Here is a 25608-nt window from a genome sequence, read left to right on the forward strand (position 1 = left end):
TACATACTGGGCAATGGTATAACGTCGTCTCCATGGGTCGGAAAGAGTTTCAGGTTAGCGGCTCCCGTCATTCACTTCAAAGAGTTGGCTCATAAAGCCGTTACATTTACTAATGCTACATCACTAATGCCAATATTGATTTTGCGAGTGACTTCTCTGACCTACATGTGTGTAGTAATTGATCAGAACCAATTAAAAACAACTGCATGTCAATCACCAAGCTAGATTCTTTAGTTGATTTTTTTTCTCGGTTTCAACAGATTTTGCTATGTATTACAGCACTCTTGGTACTTCTTTGAAGCACTGGTCAAATCAATGGCTCATTATCTCACAGACGGTGCAAGAGTCAAGGTATGTTTCTTCCACAATTGTGGCAGCCTCTCATTCCCTTCTGAAATTGAATCTTGATTTCTTTATTTTTCTTTGTGTTGCTGCAGCTCTCAAGAAACCAACGTTTTTCTGTCTCCTTCTACCACGCTGTTGAGATTTTGGTCAATACACTCATGCCGCACATCACCCAGAAATACAAGGACAACCTTGATGCCGCACGCAATGCAAATCAGTGCCTGGCAGTTTTCATTAAGGTTTTTTTTCTTCTTTTTCTTTTTTTACAGGATGAGCAATAAACCAAACACTGTTGAATACATTGCATTCTTTGTTCCTCTTCTCCCATCAGCGCTGCTTAACTTTTATGGACCGTGGTTTTGTGTTCAGGCAGATCAATAGTTACATGAATTGCTTCGCACCTGGCGATCCCAAGGTTTCACAAAGCGGTGTTTTTAGGACTTTTAATTTTTATCTAAAGCCACTTACTGTTTAATTTTGCTATTTTCATGCAGACTTTGTATGAGTTTAAGTTTGAGTTCCTAAGGATTGTGTGCAACCATGAGCATTACATAGCTCTCAATCTTCCCATGCCAATTGGAAAAGGACGAATGCACAGGTTCCAAGGTAAGATGAACTATTTCTCTTGCAGTCAATACCAAACCCTCTTCTTATACTGTGGTTCATAGATTTCCAACTGGACTATTCACTGACTGATGACTTCTGTCGCAATCACTTCCTGGTTGGTTTGCTTCTGAGGGAGGTGGGCGGCACGTTAAAGGAGAGCCAAGAAATTCAGCAGATTGCTATCCAGGTGCTGAAGGGGCTGATGATTAAACACGCATTCGATGACCGTTATGCTGCCAAAGTGAGTGCCAATCTAGTTCATAATTCAAATTTAATAGACAGAAAAGTGGGTTGAAAACGATTAAACCGTATAATAAATCCAACTTTACCAAAAACATTTCATGCAAAGTATTGAGTTGACTGCTGCCCTGTGACTGGCTGGCAACCAGTTCAGGGTGTTCCCTGCCCACTGCCCGAAGATGGCTGGGATGGGCTCCAGCATCCTCGCAACCATACTGAGGATAAGCGGTGCAAATAATGGATGGATGGATAAATGGATAGATGAATTGACTGCAATAAAAGAAATGCAAATCAACGGTGATGCTATAGCTGTACAAGACCTCATTGTTGTTATGGTTTCTCCATGAGTGCTGTTATGAGTCACAATCCAACACAGCCAATGTATATATTATCACGTTTTCAAAACAAAATTAAAATGATCACTTATTAAAAATGTTCTCTCAACTCTCAGTTCATTAGATTGGTAACAAAAATACTAAGTGAAACACGACTTGCATTAATAGTCTACATAAAAAGGGTAAAAACATTAAAGGAGGTTCTCAAAAGCTATTTGGTATTCTGTATGATAGAGTGACATGCTGCGAGGTTCATGTCTGGTGAGGTACAGTCAGATTTACGAATAAACAAACACATTTTATTCATCATTTGATTGGCAGAGCAAGAAAGCAATACATGAACTATATCATAGAATAAAATGTTTTATTGCCAGACCTTAACTTATAAATCAAGTATATATGTAAGGTTTTAGCAGGTCAACGAGAGCCAGAGGGCGCCATTGAACTGATAGGCTTATTGGGCAAACCTTGTGCTCATTGAAACTTTAGTATTTAAAGACAACTTTAACAAACATTCACTGTCGGATCATTGATGTTTTGCCCATTCTAGAGATTATTGTACGCCTAGAACTGTACAGTAAGACTTAGCATTTATGCCTCTGTTTTGTATGGACTGTGCTTTCTGTTATTGGTTTTCTTCCCCTTCAGGAGCAATTGTTAAATTGCAGAATTTGACAATTTGACACGTGTTTCTGCAATTTGATCCTGTCTTGCTAATTATAACAGTAGGCATATCATAAAAAGATACGTAATCATCCGTTATGAAAAAACTCCTGAACCTAAAATTAAACTACTTGATGGCTTGACTTGCTTATAGATTGCTAATACTATAACACTATCCATGGTTTGGGGCAGTGGTGTGCTCCAAATAAGATACATTGGTCACAATATCGCCCTCTGATATGAGACAAGGGAATTGCATGCCTCTACATCCGCAGACAACCAGCATTGTAATTTGTTACATACTTCTCCTTTTGAATAAAAGGATCCATAGATGAATAATCCTCCGTTGAAACAAAAAGTCCACGCAAAAAGAAAAACTAGATGGCTTGAAAATATGTTAGCTACTATCAGTAATTCTATTTTTTTCGGGCAGAGTTGTGCTCCAAATAAGAAACATTAGTCACACTAAGGGCCCGGTCACACAGCCGTTTGCGTCTGTATCGCAGGTAAAATTTTGCGGTTTTTTTTTGGTCCGTGGTTGCCCGCGATGGAAAATGCGCAAAATTGGCCAACCCGCTGTTCATCGGTGGTATGCCTGCAAAACAGACGCCGGCGACTGTTCCGCTTCCTCATCGCGTCATTTCTGCGTCATTTTCTCGTGTGGACCACGGGTATAAAAGCTCCCGAGCCGGTGTTGTTCCCAAATCCGACTCCTACGCAACCCCCCCCCCCCCCCCTCGCGTGAACGCGCATTCTGCTGCGATCGCTTTGCATTGACGTTGGTGACTTTTAGAATACGATCGCACTTTATTGTTTAAAGAAACGCGTTATATAGACTAGGATCTCCCAATTGTTATAATTAGCTCGCTTTATTGTTTTAATGAGCGTTTTATATAGAATACGATCGCTTTTGTTGGAAGCGCAGCAGAATGCGCGTTCACACAAGGTGGGAGGATTTTATATACGGTGTGCATTACCGTTCGATTACGTTCACAACAAAAACAAAGACGGAAGGTTTAAGTTGTATTACATTCCCAACAAATGCAAGACGAAGTGCATTTGGTTATATATTCGCCATTACATTCCCTAAAAGTGATATAACAGTGAGATAAAACGAGGCAAAAGTGGTTGGAGTAGCGAGGGGATGCAAATCTCGGCAGGGATGCATTTCTCGGCATAACACCGGGCTGTAGAAATCATAACCGCTCAAGACACAGTCCCGTGAAGATCAAGATTACAAGCTATGGCACTGAAGAAGCCAATATGTTATAATTGTAATAGTTTTTCATTTTTATTTTATTATCTTGTTAAGAAATGAAAATAAATGTCAAGAAATCTAAAAATGGATTAAGATGAGGTCACTACGGTGACGGGGATCCATGTTCACCCCTTGACGTCTCGAGCACAACTGACATGTGCTCGGCAAATCGCGCTGTATATACGCGGAGAAAGGCGTTTGACCGTCACACGCGTAACACGCTAATTTCACGTAATAACACGGCAATACAGGCGCAGAACATGCTATGACCATGCTCCACCCACGATTACCCGCTGAAATTTCCCGTCCTACCCATGTGTAACCACGCCCTGGCCGCGGCCAGAGCACGTTGTTCCGCGTCATTTCCGCGTCATTACCTCATGTGCCGCCCGCGGTTAACACATGCTCAAAGTTTTGAGCAGCGCAAAACTTTTTCGCGCTGCCAAACGCGCGTGAATTTCCGACCGCGTGTTAAGCACTGCTGTATCTCGTCTGTATGGCGATCTCAAAGCGTCCAATAGCGTCCGCCTCACAGGCAGAAATTTCTGGCCGTGGTTCAGCCGCAAACGGCTGTGTGACCGGGCCCTAACACTCTTTGTCATTATGGCAAGGGATTTGCGTGCCTCACTCTGCATCTACAGACTCTGACCACAGTAATACGAATAAATATTGGATAAATACAAACCATTAAATTCCGGACCAGAAAAGAGGCAGGACCCACTTGCGTTGCGTTTCTCAAAAGTTTTATTGGAAGAAAGAGAAAGGGTTGCGCCCGCGATCCGGTGATTGCTGGACGCGGGTAGCAGGTCGCTCTGAACACAGAAGTGGATCTTCCGTGGCGAGTAATGGCGGTGTCGGGAACGGAAAAACAGGTCAGTAGCCGGGACAGGAGAGCAAAAACGTGGTCGGGATTGTAAGCGAGTCGTAAGCCAGGAAAGGAGACGTGGTTGGGGACCAAAATAGGTCGAAAGCCGGGACAGGAGATTAGACGTGGTCAGGATCAAAAATGGGTTGAAGCCGGGGGTCAGACGGGAGCAGAATACAGTTGGAAGTCAGGGTCGAAAAAGGCTTGCCTATTGTTAACTGAGGCTCACAGACGGACTGACAAAAGGGGACGGATAGTAGTGGGTTTAAGTAGTTACAGGGAGCCAATCAGAGTCCGAGGCAGTTGGAGCCAAAGAAGCGGGCACAGGTGATTAACATCGGTAATAGTGAAATTTAATACATTATTTAATAGTATTTGTCCATGATGACAGATGAGGCACAGGCTTACCTGCCTCCCTTGACGTCACGTCACTGGTATGATATTTGGGAATCAGTATTATGGCAACTACAGTAAATTTAGTCTCAGGAGAGCTAAAATGCAACTCTATGTGAATGTTTTTGCATTTTGTACATGGATTGTTTCAAATATGATGGCGGAGATGGAACATTCCCTCCAATAATGTAATAACCGATATCATATTCTCCATTTCAGAGCCATCAGGCCAGACTTGCCACCCTTTACGTGCCCCTGTTTGGTTTACTGCAGGAGAATGTCCACAGATTGGAAAGCAAAGACTGTGTCCTTCCAAGCCACCACAATGTAAGCCTGACACCTGGTGGATTTATAGGGAAGAGTAGTTTACATAATAATAATAATAATGATAATAATAATAATAATAATAATAATAATAATATGTATCAAAACACATGAGATATAACAAGTATTAGCTCTAGTTCCCCCCACATTGCTTATCCTTAATGAGATAATGATCGAGCATAAATATGATGGATTATTGTTCTTTCTTTTCTTGAACATTGTTTTGGTGATAGTCTTTGAGTTTAAAGGGACAGCGTGTGTTACTTAGTGCCTTAATTCTTAAAATAATAAAAACAATGTTGATTAAAATAATAAGCAAAAAACATTTCAATAATACTCATAGTTTGATAAAATCCCATTTATTTATTTGAGCTTCACCTCAAGGGAGATGGAATAATTGTCTGCCATCTTGCTGCGAGGGGTACCCAAAGACCTTAAATGGTCTGTTTTTGTCGCATTGAGTCTCCATAGTTTGTATTCCTTCTCGTGCTTTTTAGCACTCGTTTCTGGTTGCACTATACAGCGACATCTCACCGTTCACAGATCTCTTAACCACATGGGTGGCCAAATAATACACACGGTCCCTTTAAGAATAAAAACATTCACCAAAACTAAAAAAACTACACTTTTGAATTCACCCAAATGTAAATTCAAATTTTGTGTTTGTTGAGAAAAAAATATTTCCAAATCTTTTTGTTGAACGTTTCTCAAAATGTCTTGCAACTGTTTAATAAGAAACCACGGGAGGAGTCCTTGATGTTGAGCTCTCTAATGACCTCCCAAAAGCAAAGCTTCTTCATCGAGAGTGCTCTTCAGAAAGAAGTTTTTGGCGCAAGTGAGTTTCTTCCAAAAACATCTCACCAAAAATGAATTGCACCTGTAATAAATGGAGTATTCGTAATACTTTGTGGCTATCGGCTTTCGAAATGGTGTTCTTTGTCTGGATAAAACACAACTTGTTCAATGCATTGTACAGTTTTTAGGGTTCAGCAGTCCAATCATCTTGTTGTAATTTTTCAGGGAGACAAGTTACCCATAACGCCAGTGCCCATTTGCACAAAGAATTAAACCAAAACAAAAAAGCCTAGAATATGTGCTTCCAATGGAAGTGAAGGTCAAAGATCTAGGGACAAACAAATGAAGACACCACAACATATTTTCCAGTTTTGCTATGTTATGGTACAGACAGTTGCTGGGGAATGCAATTGTTATAAATGTAATTGAATTGCGTAAAGTGTGGTCATCATTCACTCTCCCCAGTTTGCTTGATGGGTGAACAAGGGCTGAAATAGTCCTTGGTGATGCTTTTTGCTCAGGAGTGGAAAGACTAACTTTCATTTATTTGTTTGTTTGTTCATTCGTTCATACATTTTACGAGCAGCTTATCATTACTAGGATCACAGGGGTGTTGGAGCCCATCCTTGAAGACATCTGGCAGTGGTCTGATTTAGCCAGTCACAGGACCCAACTCAGACACTTTTTTTGTTTGATGGATCTGGGGAGACCACCGACTATTGTCAGGGAACGGACTGGGAGGCATGAAATGTGAACTCATTTGCGTTACGATCTGTTGCTTTTATTTAGAAAATAGACAAAACAAAAACAGGCTTATAGGCAATCACTCAGAACAAACGGGCACGAACAGTTCTTCAAGAAAGAAAGGCAGTAACTCAGAACAAACGGGCATGAACAGGTTTTTCTTCGGGTCAAACAAAACAATGGTATGGCAACGGGCAGTCCCAAAACGAGCCCTTAAGAATCCCACACGCAATTACGTCAATCTGTGTCAGCCGGTGTCAAGGGGCGGGACCAGCTGGGTGTCATGGCGACCATGCAGGACATGACACTATTACAAAATACATAGTATTATTACACCATACCCTGATCTAAAGGGGCATTGTGTATTATTTAGTGCCTCCTAGTAGTACAGAAAAACCTCTTTAATTAACAAAAATTATTGATTCAAATAATAAGGATAAATACATGAACTTTTATATAAAAGTACATTTGTCAAGGACTCATAGTTAAAAAAAATATTTATTTTTACATTACATGAGTCTAGAAAGAGCTGACATGATCGGTGCCATTTTGCTGCTACGTGTCCCCACATACCCAAACCCCTATGTTTGCTTACAAGACAATAAAATCCCCGCTCCCCTCACCAGCCGACAACCCAAAACACATCGTACACAGACGCACGGAATGGTTAGAGTACAATAAAAACAAAATAAATATTAACAGAAATATGATGATTTATGGCAAGGCACAAACAAACCATGTAAGGAAAGGGACCTGAGGATGGCTTATCCACATTTATAGGGATGGCAGCAGGTGGCCTACACAATACAACAACAGATAGTGGTCAAATATTAAACAGTGTCTATTTAAATAACTAATAATTCCACCCTAAAACAACTGACAGAAATTGACATCAATCTTAATCTAAACTACCGGTACTTTAAAGATCACAAGTTGCGATGTGTGTGTGTGTGTGTGTGTGTGTGTGTGTGTGTGTGTGTGTGTGTGTGTGTGTGTGTGCGCGTGCATGTGTGTGTGTGTGTGTGTGTTTGTATGTGACTTATAGGCTCAGACACAGCTGAACCAATATTTTGTGACAATTTACACATTTGTACTTTAGGCCTCAGCAAGTGTGTTTAGCAAGGTTTGGTGTCAAGGCACCCCCAATAAATACCAACAAAATTATGCTTTCGTGTGGTCTGCTATTGTGGAGCCTCTAACTCCCCCCAACTGTAAAATTGGGTACTGCAGCTCCCAACCACCGACTACTCAGAGGAGCCGAATCCAATTTTCTATTGGCTTGGCAAAGACGCCTCATTTAGCTTGCACAGAATAAGAGGGAAGGGAATCTTTTCTGATTCTTTTTCTGTCAAAGCGTTGAAAATCAGTAAAATACCATGGCTCTGTTAGGTCTGAATTCACTTCACTGGATCTTGAGTAGTGCTTTCATTGGGGCTGCCTCAGAGCTCCCCCGCTTACCGCTTAAGACTCTCTATCATACAATAACTTTTTCACAGTGTGACATGTGGGAATGCTTATAATTCTTGACAGTGACTTTAATGTAACTGTGCACTAACCTTGATTTGTCACCGCAGCCCATCCTCACGGCTCCACTCCCAAGGTTGCTTCAGTTCACCTTGCAGACTCCAGAGGCTCCTTGGTTTCTACCGATTCAGAAGGCAGCCTGCTGGAAAGGAGTTGCGAAAGGATAAACCCTCTGGACAAGGTACAGAGCTACAAGAATAACATTTGATGTTGTTGTTGTGGACATATTGTTCAAGATCAGTTTTGTTTCAAGTCCGAAAACCCTCTACATAGAAAACTGTGTCAACTGGTCTGACGTCAGGAACCACCATTCCCCCTAATAACAAACTGTGACCCAAATCAAGACAAAATTTCCACTTCAATAATGTGTCTAATGAAAAGATTGCAGTTTAAAGGAGCTATATTATAATATATTCATCTTTAAAAAAAACAAACAAACAAAAAAAAAAAACCGACCAGCAAAATATAAACAACTGCAAGTACTATGCATATACAGGGTTAGGGAGTAACACAATTCATGTAACGGCGTTACGTAACCAGGACAAATATAATTGTATTCCCTTATAGTGACAGAAAAAAGACATAAAAAAAATTACAGGTGCTTTTAGTTTAAATAGGGATCATTTTGCAGGATTTCACTTTTATTGAAAATGATATTTTGTACACATAACGCACTATTAGACAAATTTGTGTCATAATTTCAATCACTGACATGAGAGAGACAAAGAGAGATTAGGTTTACACACACGCAGGAGCTCCGTGTGACCGACACCTAATGAGCATAAGCGGTACGGCTAATGAGATGAGATGAGATAATAATGAAGTTAATAAAGATTATTGTATTGGTCAAAAGCTTAAAATATACATTTTAAAACCATTCACTGTACCTTACAGCAGCGTTTCAACGGCAGACACCATTTCCATATTTTCGTTTTCTTCTTCACCTCGATCGTTGTCATGACTGTTGTTCATCTTCTTTCCATTTTCACTAACTCTCTTGGGAAAAAAGGGAAATAAAAGCAACAAAATCACAATAAAATGAGATGTGGTCCCTCTCAAATGCACCAATCAACTGAACAAATAGAAGATATCGGCATTATTGTAAACGACTGTTGAGGAGTCTAATTGTCCCACCATTTTTTCTGCTTCTTAGCATTTTTTTGCGGAGGCAAAGGTCTGCAACCCACTGAAAACGGGTCAGGACCCAAAAGTGGGTCATGACCAACCAGTTGCAAAACACTTTTAAAGATTACATTTATTAACTTACAATTGTTTAAATGTACTGTTTTTTCCAGAACCACAATGCTTTAAATCTGGACCGTGCTTTGCTCCACTGTGACAAAATGAACAGAGATGAAAGCAAAAACCTGCTAATCTGCTTTCTGCATATCCTCAAAAGCATGTCAGAAGGTATGGGAATTGTGTGGTTTATTTCTTTATTTATTTTTTAGTATTTTTGGGGGGAATATCACTGCACACCGCCACCATTTACTTGATATTTAACAAAGTTTGGGCAATATTGTAGTTTGTATTTTCCTAGAAAATATGTTTTAAGAAAAACATGATTCTGATCAATACATATCCCATATTGGGGTTGTGTGTGGTTGCTAGATGACCAATCAATTACCAGACTGAAGAGAAATTTACATGAACAATATAAATAATGGCTAGTTTCCCGGTGCACACACACCCACAGTAAAAACCCCTTACTAGCAGATCATTTTGTTAATCTTTTTTTTTTCAGTTTTCTACATATTTCATCTGTTTTCTTTCTTTGTAAAATAAAATAAATTAGGATCGGATATGGAAAAGCTGACTGGTTAGCATGTCTGTGGCAAATTTCTGGGTTCGAATCCAGCGACCAACCTTTCTGTGTGGAGTTTGCATGTTCTCCCCGTGCTTGTGTGGGTTTCCTCCGGGCACACCGGCTTTCTCCCACATTCCAAAAACATGCATGTCAGGTTTATTGGCCGGTCCAAATTGTCCCTAGGTGTGAATGAGTGAGTGAGTTCTATGTCTCTGTGTGCCCTCAGCTGGCTGGCAGCCAGTTCAGGGTGTCCCCTGCCCACTCCCCGAAGATAACTGGGATGGGCTCCAACACCCACGCGACTTTAATGAGGATAAGCGGCACAGAAAGTGGAAGGTTAATACATTTGCTCATTTTAGTGTGATTTTTCTCATTCAAAAAATATTTAAAAAAAAAACAAAAAAAAAAACGTATAACTCGCTGCTAATGAAAAAGGAAATTTTACTTTAAGGGACGGTGTATATTATTTGACCACTCGATGTCACTGTATTGTCGTGCATCCAAATATGACTGGTAAAAGCACAAGAAAGAAGACAAATACACTGTTTTTCTTTAAACATTTGGTATGTTTTTTTCCTTTTGGGTACCAGTAGCAGCAAGATGGTTTTTAATTATGTCAGCTCTCTCTAGATGAGGCTCGTCTTGTGTAAAACAAATGCAAATGTATCGAGTATTTACGAGTATTAAAAAAAATAAGTCCTGTTTATACTTAATACTTTATGTTATATTATAACATATATATATTATAACATTTGTTATTTAAATCAACATTGTTTTTATTTTAATAAATATGATTTTCTACCACTAGGAGGAACTTAATAACACTAAAAATATATATTTGTTTTTCTATTTTTCAAACTGGACTTTTTGCAACACAGTACTAACAGTAACACAGTTATGTTACAATTGTATACGTTCTCAATAACATTATGTTTCCAATCTACCAGGCTGTTTTAATATTTGGTTCGATTTTCAGTTTGGGCAATGTAGGGATTAGTGTGCAGCTAAGGAGCATGCAGCCCTTTAGCGCTGCTGAGCTGTTCCTTGCCGCTTTTTCAGCAATGTTTACAAATTGAAAAATATGTAAGAGGGATGTATAGTTTGTTTGAATATGGTTTCTGTAGGCGGAAAAAATGACACAGTTTAGAACAAATCTGACGTTACAATTAAGAGCTGGGACGAGTTCATGCTCATTGTAGCTAAACTCCTGTGCATTTCACTTTCACTATCCACTCTCCACCGTTTGAAGAGTTGCGAAGCCCAAGATTTGCCCCATTTTGAAGCCAGGCATGTAGCTGTTTTATAAAAATCATCAGTTGTGTGATGGGCCATGGACCCCAAAGCAGGGACAATTTTAGGTTCAGTGCTGAGCACCCCAATGGTGTCTGGCTGGAAAGAAAAAATCACTTAAAGGGATATGGGAACATTCATCATTGCTCAGAAATGTCACTTCCCATTTGTGAACATCACATGACATCATGGTTGCATTTGATTCAATGCAGCTAAAATGAGGACTAATATCTGTTTGCATTCGCAATGATCGCAGCAAGGCTTTAGGGCTAGGACCTTAGCTTGGCCTTTTGGCTGAGAGTAAGTGTCCCGGCTCCTAGGCTTTGTAGCGTATTATGAACTGACCGATAACGGATAATGGATAATGAAAAACGAAGATAGATCAATAACCCTTAAAAACCCCAAAACCCCCGATGATAAGAAAGTCATGGTATTGTGTGGTAAAATATTTGTTCATAACATACTCTCACCCTAATACATCGGAGCCTCCACAGACTCTGCCGCTATGCCGCAAGTGAGACTAGCCAAGCGAAAGAGAGAAGGGAAGGAGGCAGGAGTGGTACCAAGAATCAAATGGATACAACTATTTTAAGGCAGCGGAGTATTTCTGACGCTGTGTTGTTCATATATTTTGTTGTTGTTTTACGTTTTAAAGTTTTTCATCCAAACCTATCCTTTCTCATTAAGGAAAGGGGAGTTTTAAATAATGCTATAATTTTGTGGATGCTTTGGGTGAATTTAGGTCAAGCACCCCCAAAAACAGGCAGGTTATGCCCGTACCCCAAAGGTAAAAGGAGAAAATTAACTGAGGAGAACAGAGGTTTCAACGTTTTCAGATTGAATCATGGGCATAACCAGCTTATTTTCCGGGTGCTCAAGCACCGGCAAATTAAACACAAGCAGCAACCCTGAAAACGATAGCATTTTTAAAACTATCTTTACAGTGAGAGAGTTATAGAGTAGTTATACTGAAGAACCATTTCACCACACAATACCAAGCCTTTGTTAGCATTAACAGATATTATTCCTCATTTAAGCTGCAATATTGTAATGAGGTTAAACTTGAGGCGGTATTCCACAACAGGGTGGTCATTGTAATGCACTGGCCAGACCTCAGCGCACAAGAAAATGTATCCAGGGCATAAAAATCAGGGCTTTAAATCCCGTAGTTAATTCACAAGCAAATTCGTCCAGAAGTACAGTGCATGGGGGTCAAAACAATGCGGGTTCCCTCTCCAGTGTGTTTTAAACGCAGTGTTTTCAAGTCAATATTCGCACGAGATTGAGTAAACGAAAGTAAGCGAGCATGTGAGCTGGAGCTCATGCACAAACAGAGAGGGAAAGGGGGATTAGAGAGGTAGCAGGGGCAATGGAGGAAATTGTCACCGTTGTTGAACTGGTGAATGCACCTCGTACATAACTTTCAGTAAGTTTATGTTTTTGCACAGTGTGTTAAACATGTTTCTTTTTGATTGGCCTTGGATATGGAAAAAACTGACATCTTTTGTTTCTCTCGTGTTGTCAAATGTCAGAGGAGTGTGACTGTTCACATTAGTGATTTTACATGAAAATATTCTTTTCTACTTGGCTTATAGGTTACTGAAAAATATCGTGTTACATACTTCCACTAAAAAGTGTGATTAAATACAGTTCTGTACAGTGTAACCAACTAAATAAATCTACATAATGTTAGTATTAAGTAACAAAAGATACTTTTTTTAAAAATAAAAAAATAAACTATCTAAAAGTTGTTTTAAAAACAACTGAAGTCTATGGTGTATGCAACCTTTCTAATAGTACATTAGCCAATTCATTTAAATGTGAAAACCTAATTCAGCATTGCCGAACACTCATCAAATTGTAACTTGATTCGATCTCAGGTTTTGGACATGTTGAATAATAAATTGGTTGCCACACGGAGGATAGATGTTGATAACCATTGTTCTAAGCGATGCCAACAAACTTTATGTGATTGCTCAGACCCGTGGACGCTTAGAGTGACCATTGGTCACCTGGTGCTTCATTCTCCACTGGATGCGCTGGATCCAACTTAGTCATTTTGATAGTAGGCTAACGTAGTTAATATAGATACATACAGCAAGTGTTACATTCATCATAAGGCTTATGTAGGGCTTTTAATTTTTTGCAGTTCTGAACAAATGAGTTGTTTGGATCCAATATGGCCCTTTCAACATTTTGGGTTCCAGACCCCTGGTCATAAAGTACCAAACGCTGTTGGCACATTTGATTTTTAGTGGTTCTGGTTAGGTTTATCTCATCTCATCTCATCTCATTAGCCGTACCGCTTATCCTCATTAGGGTCACGGGGGGCTGGAGCCCATTCCAGCCATCTCCAGGCAGTGGGCAGGGGACACCCTGAACTGGTTGCCAGCCAATCGCAGGGCACACGGGGACAGACAACTCACTCGCTCATTCACACCTAGGGACAATTTAGACCGGCCAATTCACCTGAAATGCATGTTTTTGGAATGTGGGAGGAAACCGGAGTGCCCGGAGGAAACCCACGCAAGCACGGGGAGAACATACAAACTCCGCACAGGAAGTCTGGAGCTGGATTTGAACCCACGACAGGTTCCCATGACATGAACTTTGCCGCACAAGCGCTAACCACTGCGCCGCCGTGCTGCCCTTTGGTTAGGTTTATCATGCTTTAGAAATATTATATGTTAAATTACATTTTAATAGATCCATCCATTCATTATCTGCACCGCTTATCCTCAGTAGGGTCGCAGGGGTGCTTGAGCCCATCTCAGCTGTGTTCAGGCAGTGGGCAGGGGACACCTTGAACTGGTTGCCAGCCAGTTGCAGGGCACATTTTGATATATCATATAGTTGTAATGAATGAACTGCAATTTTTAATAGGATGTGTGTGGAAAAAAACAAACATTTTAATAGAGTAATAAAAAGCATCATATTTGCAGTGCTTCATTATTTATCTCAGACTTTAATGTTGCCGCTACAAGATGACCAATCTTTCTGTATTTCTCGACTTAAAAGCATTTTACGGTTTGTTCATATTTTAGGTCAGTATAAGCTTCTGCTACTGGTTTGACTCAGACGTAGCTCAGCATTTGCACAATGAGACCATAGAGGATATAATGGCTCACTTTTATTACCCTCAGATGCCCTTTATGCATATTGGAACAAAGCATCATCGTCTGAACTAATGGACTTTTTTACACTACTGGAGTAAGTATGGAGCATACTGCATACCTAACCCAGAGCTCATGTTTTATTTAAATTTGGTCCAATCTGCAGAGTCTGCATTCATCATTTCAAATACATGGGGAAGCGAGTTATTGGCAGGTAGAGTAAATGCATCTGCAGAAATTCATAAAATGTCTTTCTTCATTTTGTTTTATCTGCCGTCATTACTGCTTCTGGACAGCTATTGAGTTGAATTTGATAGCGCTTAACCATTTCTGCACGGGTAAGACGGTACTAACTTCCTTTCAAGCTTTTTTTTAGCACATATTTTTTTCTCTCTACCACACATCTTGTCTCTGTGTAAGTAAATCGACTTAATTTGTTTTGCTGTCAACAGGAGTCATGAAACGGCAATGTCTCTGAGTTCTGACAGGAAGTCCTTGACGCTCCCGGTATCCCGAAACAGGGCCGGAAACCTGCATGCCCGCTTGCACCACCTTGGAACATTGGATAATTCGCATACTTTTAACAAAAGTAAGTTATATAGTATTTCAATAATTTACAATTTAGTTTAAAAATGCAGCTGGACTCCAAATGGACTATTTCATTATACTAAAACTGCATAATTGAGAGGACTTTTGTAATAAATTTGTGTCATCTTGTGTATCTTAAAGTTCCAATTTTTTGAAGTGGCTATATGATTTCAGAACGAGAAATGTTTTAAAATAAGTGATATAATCTGCTGGTGAGCAATAGTGGTGGGCGATACTGGGATTTTTGGGATTGACGCGATACACGGTAGTATTGATCGATACGGAACCAATTTTTTACTGAAATGTCATGATTCTTAAATGACTGAACACTTCCTTCTTTGAATTAGTTATTAATTACAGCAGTAAGAGTTTAGGAACTAAAAAAAATATCCTTTTTTTTAAATCAAATAACTGCAATGAAAACAGTACAGAGAAATAAATACACATATTCCTATTACAAGTGTTTCAGAACAAAAGTCAAGCGAGTCAAGCAGTAATGTAAAGAAAATACAAATTTAACAAAGTCAACATAACAACTATAATACTTTCCATTGCACAATATTTTGAAGTCAAAGTGCAAATAGTGTAAACAATACTATAGAGGAACTTTTAACAGGATTAAAAAAAAAATCCCCTACTACAACAACATTTTCAGAATAAGAGTCAAGAGAGTCAAACAAGAAATGCAGTAATGTAACAAAAAAACAAAACAGATACTGTATAACAGTGATAACAAGACAATTAGAATGTCTTGTGTTGCACAATATATTGAAAGAGAATTCTGTCGTGAAAATAAAATGTAAAAAACAATTGGATCAAATTTGAAAGTTATAAGTACTGTTTCCATAACCTCATGACCCAGTAACAACGTTATCATAGTGATAGTTGTGATGGTAAGACAGTATCGATCCGATCAAGTGTTAGCTTATTATCGATAATATCGATATTTGGATCGATTAGAACCCCTTAGTGAGCACTATATTGGTATCAAATATCTTTGCGTTGACATTCTAAATTGGAGCAGAAAATATAGTTAGAATTTTCTAATGTACAGTTGAAGATGGGGATTCAATTAAGGGAAACTAGAACATTTTGTTCTCAGAATGTACATACCCATTCTTAAAAAAGGAGTAAAACTCTTACATTGTTATATCTACAATGATTCTATTAGATAATAATGGTAGTAATCAAGAGTTGGAACACGTATCTTCATCAAAGCAATATTTGGTAATCAAGCAATCTGACTGAAAATTTCACATGCAGTTTATGGATTTAATACATTTAACTGACTCTGTATTGTTGCCATCAGTGTATTCCCACACAGAGTTGGACAGCCAGTGTTTGCTGGAAGCCAACATGTCCACCGAGGTGTGTCTGACTGTGCTCGACACTCTAAACATTTTCATCATGGGCTTCAAGGTAAAGTATTTGCTGCAGTGACTTGGAAAAGTACAACAAAGTACAAAAAAACCTGACTTTTAAAATAAAAAGAAACAAAATCTTGAATTTGTCAGAAAATTAACCCTCGAAAAAAGAATACAAAACATATAAGGTCAGTGGTCGGCAACCACCGGGCCGTGGACCGGTGCCAGGTCGTGTGAAGTTTGGTACCCGGCTACACAAAAAGAAAAATATTTTCCATCATTATTACCTTCTGTTGTTTTAATGACAATGTTTCAGACTAAACTTGGAGGTGCAACCGTCAAGTTAAACAGTGGGATTCCTGCCTGCCGAAGATTCAGTGAAGGAAGAATCAAAACCAACGTTAGCACTTATAGCCATCAGTGTGGAGAATGGTCAACAAAGCTATGCTAGAACGATTGTAAACAAACTTGCCGCAATCGAAAAACATTTGGCAATAGAGTTTGAGGATGCATAAGGTCTCTTGGTCAGGAAAACGACACAAAAAACACACAACACCCACACGCTTTTGGTGGGGTTGGTTCATTTGGCGAGTTTGTGTTTTTAATTACAGTGGAACCTCGGTTCTCGACCATAATCCGTTCCAGAACCCTGTTCGAAAACTGATTTGATCGATCACCGAAAATCGTTTTTGCCATTAAAAGTAATGTAAAATTATTTTAATCCGTTCCAAATCCTTGAAGGCTTACCATGAACGTAAACATGAAGCTATCCCAGGCTAATCGTACATTCGCGTTAGCATAATCTTCCATACGAAAGATTATGCTAACATGAACGTGTAAAAATAAAAAAATCAGGTCGTTTACACGTCATTTAGCACCGGGGTCTCCACAACAAGTGGTGAGCGGTTAAAGGATAAAGAAAAGAATTATGAATAGGATTTCTTACCTTTGTGGTGCTCAGCAGAAGCCATGCTGTATGTCTAGCAAGATCGGAAACTCGCACACCTTCTTCATATTTTGCTATTATTTCTTTCTTAAATGCAATAGTTGTACGCACTACTCTTCCTTTTTCACCTGTAGCAACTTTGCTGCTTGCACAGAGGCATAATAAGGGGTTAAAACACTTCACCGATATTCAAAACGAAAGCAAAAAGAAGTGCGCGCGACAACAGTTCTTCACGAGGGGGGGGGGGGGCAATCTACACCCGTACGCCGCTCAGCATCGCCCCTAGCGTACCAGCGTTCGAACTCCGATTTTTTGAACGAAAACGAAGCAAGAATTTCTCGAAATTTTTGGTCGAGAACCAATTTGTTCAAACTGAGAGGCGTTCGAAAGGCGAGGTTCCATTGTACTTGGAATACGGATCGACGTGATGTTTTGCGTTAAATGTTACGATAGCGACCAAAGTGTTTTTCTATTAGCACGCCCGCTTTACAGTTCAGAGCTACTGGGTTCAATTCCTGCTACCAGCGTCCTTGTGCGGAGTTTTCTCCCTGCCTTTGGGCAATCCGATTTTCTTCCGACACTCCAAAAATATGGCTGGCAGAGGGCCAGCACGCCAGCGACCCCTAGTTAGGCTACGTGGTTTGGGAAATTAATAAATATGATTTTGATGTGATGTCACGACGACATTTAAATGTTTCAAATTACTACGGAGTGGATTTACGCTTATTATTATTATTGTTAATGTTGTTATTAATATGAATGTTATCCATCCATGTATCCATTCCTGGACCTCCCTAGTGTCACGGAGGGCGATGGAGCCATTTCATCCATCATCAGGCAGTGGGCAGTGGACACCCTAACTGGTCGCCAGCCAGTCGCAGGGCACACAGAGACAGACAATTTTCTCATTCTTTCACACCTAGGGATAATTTGGACTCACCAATCAATCTGCGGTGCTTGTTTTTGGAATGTGGGACGAAACCCGAGTGTCCAGAGGAAACCCACGCAAGCATAGGGAGAACATTCAAACCGTGCAGAGGGAGCCAAGTGGCTGGAATTGAACCCGGGTCCTTTGAACGGCGGGGACAACGTGCTAACCTCTTATCACCATGTCGCCTATAAATGTTATAAATGTTATAATTTATATTGTTTTAAAAAAAAGTACAAAGGTGTAATGCCGCCCTTGGTTAGGCCGTGAAAATATTGGCAGACAACGAATGGGTCCATGGTAGACAAAAGGTCGCCAACCTCTGTTTAAGGTCCTTTAGCTATATTTTACATTTTCTTGCGCTGTTTTTGTCGATTTTTCCTACAGGCATAGTCTGACTCCAGATCCAATATTTTCACTGTGTTCTCTTTTAGAGCCAGCTGAACTCAGATCTTGGTCACAACCCACTGATGAAGAAAGTATTTGAGGTGCATCTCTGCTTTCTGCAGATCCCTCAGTCCGAGGCCGCTCACAGGCAGGTCTTCGTCTCATTGAGGACATTCATTTACAAGGTAAACCTTTATTAGAATGTCTGTTTTTACTCCAAATATACTAAAACTCATGGCGGAAATTATTTGTATCAGTAAATTGATGAGTGGTTGATCAATTATGGTCTGAGCCAGGCTTCTCTGTAGCAATGGCTGTTATTTAGTGTACAGAGTCAGGTTCATAAAGGTCAGACTTGCAAAGAGAGATGCACCAGGATTCACATATTCCTGAAGGTGTCATGGTGAGATATGTATGCTCATTTTCCGAGTCATGTGTTCAAAGGCCTCAACGAGGTGTGTCAAGGTAGTTCCAAGACTGACATCACATAAGATGGATTTCAAACAATGACTTTTGCCCCTCTGAAGTAATCGCCTTTGAGTCTAATGAGCAATTTCCAACCTTCCCTGGCAAACCTTCAGGCGCTCCTGCAAGGAATCTTCCGGCATATTCCGCGGCTCCATCATCACAACCATCTTGATGTCTTGTACATTTTATGACGATTTCCCTCAGTGACCTCATTTCAAGTTTGAAGAGAGAAATACACCTTAAACACAAACCCCAAGCCAGAGGCTTTTCCAACATAGCGATGTTAATATTCGTCAGTAATTGTCAGATACTTCAGTCTTACTGAATTCACAGTGAACAGTGTTAGGCGTGTTACTCAAAAACAGTAATTACTTGCAGTTAGTTAGCTTACCCCCGAGATTACTGACACCCAAAAGTAGCCCTTTACTCTGAAGCTAACTTCAGTTATGAATTAGTGTATATACTCATTGAAGTGCCCACCCAAAAACAACTGCTTTAAAAAAGCCACATAAAAGAAGCCCAAAAAAACTTGGACCTATGGAAGTGGAAACCCATCATATCTCTTGGCTTGTGGAATCTTGAGAGCGTGCTATTTTTCTAAAGGCATGGTGTATTGCAAAAATATTTTTTAAGGAAAAGAGACCAAAAGTCCATGCTCACGTTTGCCACATTGATTTTGTTGAGCCTCTATAAGCCATGCCTCCTCCCCATGTGCTGCGCACCCTTCACTACCTCCACAACCAAATATGCGCATGTAAATTGACCCCCTGATTTAGGTATTTTATTTTATGGTTGTGAATATGGCTTGGATTGGAGTATATGCAGAAGAGAGAATATCTCCATGAGGAGAAATTCAGCGACCTCGTACTCTGTGCCTGAGACCGCGCCACCCTAAATGTATTTGATCGTACTCTGTAGGTAAATATAAACCAGCCCACTCTCCTTACATCAGCTGGCAAATCAAGGATTGTGTGTTACATTCATGAGCAAAGGAGGGACAATTAACAATCAGTGGACGTTGTGATCCATGGTTTGCTTTTAAAAGTAGCTGCTGAGGCACCATGTTGTAATGACATTTGAATTCCAAAATTTTATTAATGACATATTTTAGTATCTGTTACTAAAAAAAGTAATTGCGTTCCATGAATGTATTCCTTCGTAACGCTTTAGTCCCAACTCTGTAGAGCAATGAGATAGCACAAGAGACAGTTGACGGTAAAGGCACATGCTAACTGGGACAAGTTGATGCTGACAGTGAGCAGCCACTGTAACTGTATTCAGTTGTACCTTGTAGGTTCTTATAAATACACCTTCCATTTTGAAGCGATGACGGTGGATTGAGGGTTGTATGTTACATTGTGAGCAAAGGGGGAACAGTTTGCAACCAGAGGATGTTGTGATTCATGATCTACTTTTAATAAGTAGAGGAATAACGCATCATGTTGTAACGACATTTGAGTTACAACATTTTTATAATGCGTTACAGTGCTCGTTACGGAGAAAAAAAATGCGTTCCAGGCACGTGTTCGTTTTTTTTTTTTTTACTTTTTATTTTTCACACACACTTTGACAGAGGGTTGGGTCATCCATCATACAGCAGCACGAACACAAAATATATACAGTTGACATACCCATAGATAAAAATAAATAAAATAAAAGGTGAGATGTTTAGACATCAAGTAAAAATTGTGTGGTAAGCCTCCATCTCTTTTCGAACTGATCTAGTTTCATTTGAAGTCTTGCAGTGTTTTTCTCCATAATGTACATTTGCTTTAAATCTTCTCTCCATTGTTTTATGTCAGGAGGTTGTGGTCCCAGCCAGGAAACTGTGATCATTTTCTTTGCGACCAGAAGCATTGCCCTTAGCACATATTTATGTTGACCAGTCAATAATTCTTCTGGCATAATTCCTAATACATAGGTTACGTGTTAATTTATAACAACACGGGCAGCGAAGTATTTCCTTAAAGAAGCATTTAGTACTTTGTAGGTACGCTAAAATTCGGACTATAAAGCACATCTGGTTACAAGCCGCACCCAGCACATTTTTAAAGGAAAAAACATTTTTGTATATACATAAGCCGCACCTGACTATAAGCTGCACTTGCTCACATTGAAACGTGAGATATTTAAAAAGAAAGATTGTACACAGAGTTTTAATAATATACGGTACCTTAACCCCTTAACATTTTGATGGCCCGATGTCACCAGTAACTGAAGTACGTCATGCCACATATCATTAGAAGACCTAAACTCTTGGAATTCAAGATACGATGACCATTTAAGAAATACTCATCAGAGAAACAATACAATCAGTCTTAAACAAGATACCAGAACACTCTAAAGTCGGTATTGCTCACCAGTACGTCCCCTGGACTTTCTTCAACTTCTTAAAATGCTTTATTACATCAAGGACAATCCATAGAATCCAACCATGTACAATATTTACTCCAAATCAAGAATGATGCCAACAGATAAATAGAAATACGCCTGAAACATTTCTCCTCTGTTGGACATTGCTTCTTGTAATCAGTTGTCGCGTTGTTTCTGTTTACAAATGAACAGACTTGTAAAATGATTCCCGATATGGTAGTTAGCGTTCCCCTTTCATTTGACACCTTTTCCATGATGTGGGTCTGTTCATGCTAGTTTTATTCATGCACAGAGTGCGAAATTAAATTAAACTTGCGTCTTCCTCGACTTATATATTCCGCCTCATTCTTAGCTTAACTGCTTGGGCACCCCTGGCGGCTGTTAGAAAAAAATGCATAAATTAGCAGTATCGTTGCATAAGCCGCAGGGTCAAAAGCTTGGAAAAAAAATAGCGGCTTATAGTCCGCATTTTACGGTACTTCATTAATCTATATTCTGTCGTACCGGAACCCTTTTTGACAAATATCTTCTGTTGCAAGGGCATCAAAAAGTATGATGTTTCTCACATGTGTATTGTCCAGTTCCCCTGCACATTCTTCGATGGCCGGGCTGACATGTGCGCTTCTTTATGCTACGAGATCCTTAAGTGTTGCAACTCCAAGCTGAGCTTTCTCCGCAATGCTGCCGCCAATCTTCTTTACATCCTCATGAAGAGCAACTTCGACTACACTGGACGCAAATCATTTGTCAGAACTCATTTGCAGGTACCCGTTTTAGATAAATCGGTTTCTTGGTTTGTGTCTCAGATTTGTTTGCTCTGCATCCTGCTCAGCTAGTAATTGCTGTCAGTCAACTGATAGCCGATGTCATCGGCATCGGGAGCACGCGTTTCCAGCAGTCCCTATCTATCATCAACAACTGTGCGAACGGGGATCAAAGCATCAAGGTAGAGTTTTATGACAAATGATTTAAAACAGTTTGACTGATGGTAAATGGTAACTGGTGTGCTTTTATTTAGCGCTTTTCAAGTCACTGAAGACCTCCCAAAATGCTTTACAATGTGCTTTACACTTACCATTCACTCACACACCGATAGTGATATCAGCCATGCAAGGCTCCTATTTGCTTATCGGGGGAATTAGGGTTCAGTGTCTCTGACCAAAGACACTTTGACATTTAATTCTGGGGAAAAGGGGATGTTTCTCAGTAATCCTCTGTAAAAAAATAGATTGGTTTCAGCGAAATCACGTGCTTTTGGAGCAAAATACAAAAGGAAAAGGTTTTTGTGAAATATATATATATATTTTTTTCAAGATATTTAGAGACTGTATACTTGGCTTTACTTAAATGCACAATGCTGCGTTTTTCAGCACACAGCCTTCCCATCAGATGTAAAGGACCTGACCAAACGAATCAGAACAGTACTTATGGCGACAGAGCAAATGAAGGAGCATGAAAACGACCCAGAGATGTTGGTGGACCTCCAATATAGTTTGGCCAAGTCGTACACAAGCACGCCGGAGCTCCGCAAGACCTGGCTAGACAGCATGGCCCGGATCCACCAAAAAAATGGCGACCTTTCTGAGGTGCTTTCTGAAAGATAAAAAAAATCCTTTTGTAGAAACATCAATCCCAAATAATATTTAGCGCTTGTATTACAGAGCTTATCAATTGAGTCTTCTTTCCTCACAGGCAGCTATTTGCTACGTGCATGTTGCAGCTCTAGTTGCTGAGTACCTGTGGAGGAAAGGTAAGCTTTCCTGCTCACCCTCTGCTTCAACACTTTTACGATCCTACAATACTAAAGTAGATTACACAAGTACAGAAAAAAACCTTCACTAATGTTCACTTCCCTCTCTTAAGGAATGTTTAACCACGGCTGCTCTGCATTTCGCGTCATAACTCCCAATATTGACGAAGAGGCCGCCATGATGGAGGACGTAGGAATGCAGGACGTGCATTTTAGCGAGGTGTGCTACTACGTGTCACTCCCAAAAGCCCCGATGCTCCAATTTTTCTACTTCGTATCTCACATGTCAGTCTAACGCCTCTAATATTGCCTTTATCTCTTTGGAGATTAATTGGTCTTTCTGATGATGATGGGAAACTCAAAAATGGACTTTGACACTGGACGGGATCCATGTGTATTTACACTTCCTTGTGTCATGGTGTCAGTGAACAAAACATTGTTGTCAAAATGAGGCAAAGGTTACAATAAAAGCAAAAAAACCCTCAGCAATGATTATATTTGTGCAGGAGGTGCTCATGGAACTGTTGGAGGAGTGTGCTGATGGTCTTTGGAATGCGGAGCGCTATGAGCTTATTGCTGATGTCTACAGGCTCATCATTCCCATACATGAAAAATGCAGAGATTTTGAGGTACAGCATTTTGGCCCTTTATACATTAAGTTACACAGATTGTCTTTGTGCGGCGAGTTTCGTGTTTAGTGAAGCACAGTCGGATCTCAAATAAATAAATCTGCATCTTTTTTTATGTGATTGGCAGGGCAGGGAAGAAATTTAGATATAAAAAAATATATAAACTGTAGCGAAGAAAAATTAACTTTGTTTTCTTACCTTAACTTAACAAATGAAGTCTATGTGCTGCTTGTTTTGAATAAAGGCATCAATAGACAGGCAGTCCTCCATGAAACAATGCAACGGGAATAAAAATTACGGGATAACTTGACTTGCTGTTAGCTTACTTAAATTATCATTAACTTGTTACGTTAGATTAGGGGTCGGGAACCTTTTTGACTGAGAGAGCCATAAAAGCAGAATTTTGGGAAATTTGTTTCAATGAGAGTCATATAATATATTTTAAGACTGAATTGAATTAAATGTGAGCATAACAAGCGAGTTCTGGTGCTGCATGGATTTGCTGATGGTTTTGTCGTCTGGTTGGTACTTGATGAGTTTAAGCTTCATGCAGGCATTGAGGCTTTCATCCGTTGAACGTTATCGTAGGTTGAACTTGATGTTTTTGAGATGTGAAAATGACTGCTCACATGAATACGTCGATCCAAACATTGTCAATGCACCAATACTTCCACTCAGTGTGTGGTATGTGACTGGAAGCGCGTTCCAAGCTTTGAGAATCAGGTCGTCTTCGGACACAACCTTTTCTCACACATTTTGGTTAAACATTTGAATTACAATTGGAGGCAGGGTCCCTACTGACACATTTAGCCCCCACAAGGTTTGTGTTATGGTTTGGTTCCGACCCTTCTCTGTAAACTCACAATGACTTTAGAATGTCTGCACATCCGTGTTTTGTATTAAAAATTTCTAACTGTTTTTTCACAAGGTGGGGATTTGAAAAGCGGTGTGTGGACTTTTTATATCCACTACTTTTGTGAATTTCCCTGCGGGGATGAATAAAGTATCTATCTATCTATCTATCTATCTATCTATCTATCTATCTATCTATCTATCTATCTATCTATCTATCTATCTATCTATCTATCTATCTATCTATCTATCTATCTATCTATCTATCTATCTATCTATCTATCTATCTATCTATCTATCTATCTATCTATCTATCTATCTATCTATCTATCTATCTATCTATCTATCTATCTATCTATCTATCTATCTATCTATCTATCTATCTATCTATCTATCTATCTATCTATCTATCTATCTATCTATCTATCTATCTATCTATCTATCTATCTATCTATCTATCTATCTATCTATCTATCTATCTAGACTAATCTCATAGATGTCTCTTTGTGTCAGTGCTGTCATAGAGGTAAAATCTGGCCTGAAAAATCCAGCACGACCTGATCCTGGCCCGCGGGTATTGAAGCCCGACCCAGCCCAAGCCAACCAAATAATTTGATATATTGCAGGACTGAGCCTCAAGCAAAACATATATTTTATATATTTTTTGTGAGGACTCAGGATAAGGAGAGGTGATTTATAATAACAAATTAAAGCCTGTCTTTTGCAACAAAATCCAAAAAAACACCAGACTGTAAAAACATTTACAGTTTTCATTTTTCTGTGGTGCAGTGGTTACGTTTACTGACAATTTTCCATCATTGACGGATTTTTTTTTAAAGTTTACTGACAATTTTAATAGACGTTCATCATTTTGACGGGTTAAAAATTGGGCCATAAACCACAGCAGCTGCAGAATATGGCGCGGCACTTTAAGAGAGGACAAAGACAAAGAATTACAATGACGTTCCGTCAAATGTGTTTTTTTAAAGTAAATATCCATAGATAGTATTAGTTTAAATCT

The 25608-nt window shown here is 39.6% G+C and overlaps 1 protein-coding gene across 1 annotated transcript in view; it reads left to right on the plus strand.

Moving 5' to 3' along the window:
* Positions 1–25608, plus strand: part of LOC148369471 (dedicator of cytokinesis protein 9-like) — a 72173-nt gene that overhangs the window by 38322 nt on the left and 8243 nt on the right. Inside the window, exons 26-45 of the mRNA XM_088331497.1 lie at positions 280–351; positions 438–584; positions 677–760; positions 840–951; positions 1014–1192; positions 4925–5032; positions 5765–5864; positions 8143–8273; positions 9388–9502; positions 14333–14399; positions 14469–14516; positions 14755–14891; positions 16200–16309; positions 18563–18700; positions 21938–22120; positions 22189–22302; positions 22727–22942; positions 23049–23106; positions 23220–23326; positions 23613–23735. Of these exons, the coding sequence (XP_088187623.1) occupies positions 280–351; positions 438–584; positions 677–760; positions 840–951; positions 1014–1192; positions 4925–5032; positions 5765–5864; positions 8143–8273; positions 9388–9502; positions 14333–14399; positions 14469–14516; positions 14755–14891; positions 16200–16309; positions 18563–18700; positions 21938–22120; positions 22189–22302; positions 22727–22942; positions 23049–23106; positions 23220–23326; positions 23613–23735 (2349 nt within the window). The remainder of the gene's footprint in view (positions 1–279; positions 352–437; positions 585–676; positions 761–839; positions 952–1013; positions 1193–4924; positions 5033–5764; positions 5865–8142; positions 8274–9387; positions 9503–14332; positions 14400–14468; positions 14517–14754; positions 14892–16199; positions 16310–18562; positions 18701–21937; positions 22121–22188; positions 22303–22726; positions 22943–23048; positions 23107–23219; positions 23327–23612; positions 23736–25608) is intronic.

Source organism: Urocampus carinirostris, chromosome 3, assembly GCF_059441175.1.
Source record: "Urocampus carinirostris isolate Australia breed hairy pipefish chromosome 3, RoL_Ucar_1.0, whole genome shotgun sequence".
NCBI classification, from domain to species: Eukaryota; Metazoa; Chordata; class Actinopteri; order Syngnathiformes; family Syngnathidae; genus Urocampus; species Urocampus carinirostris.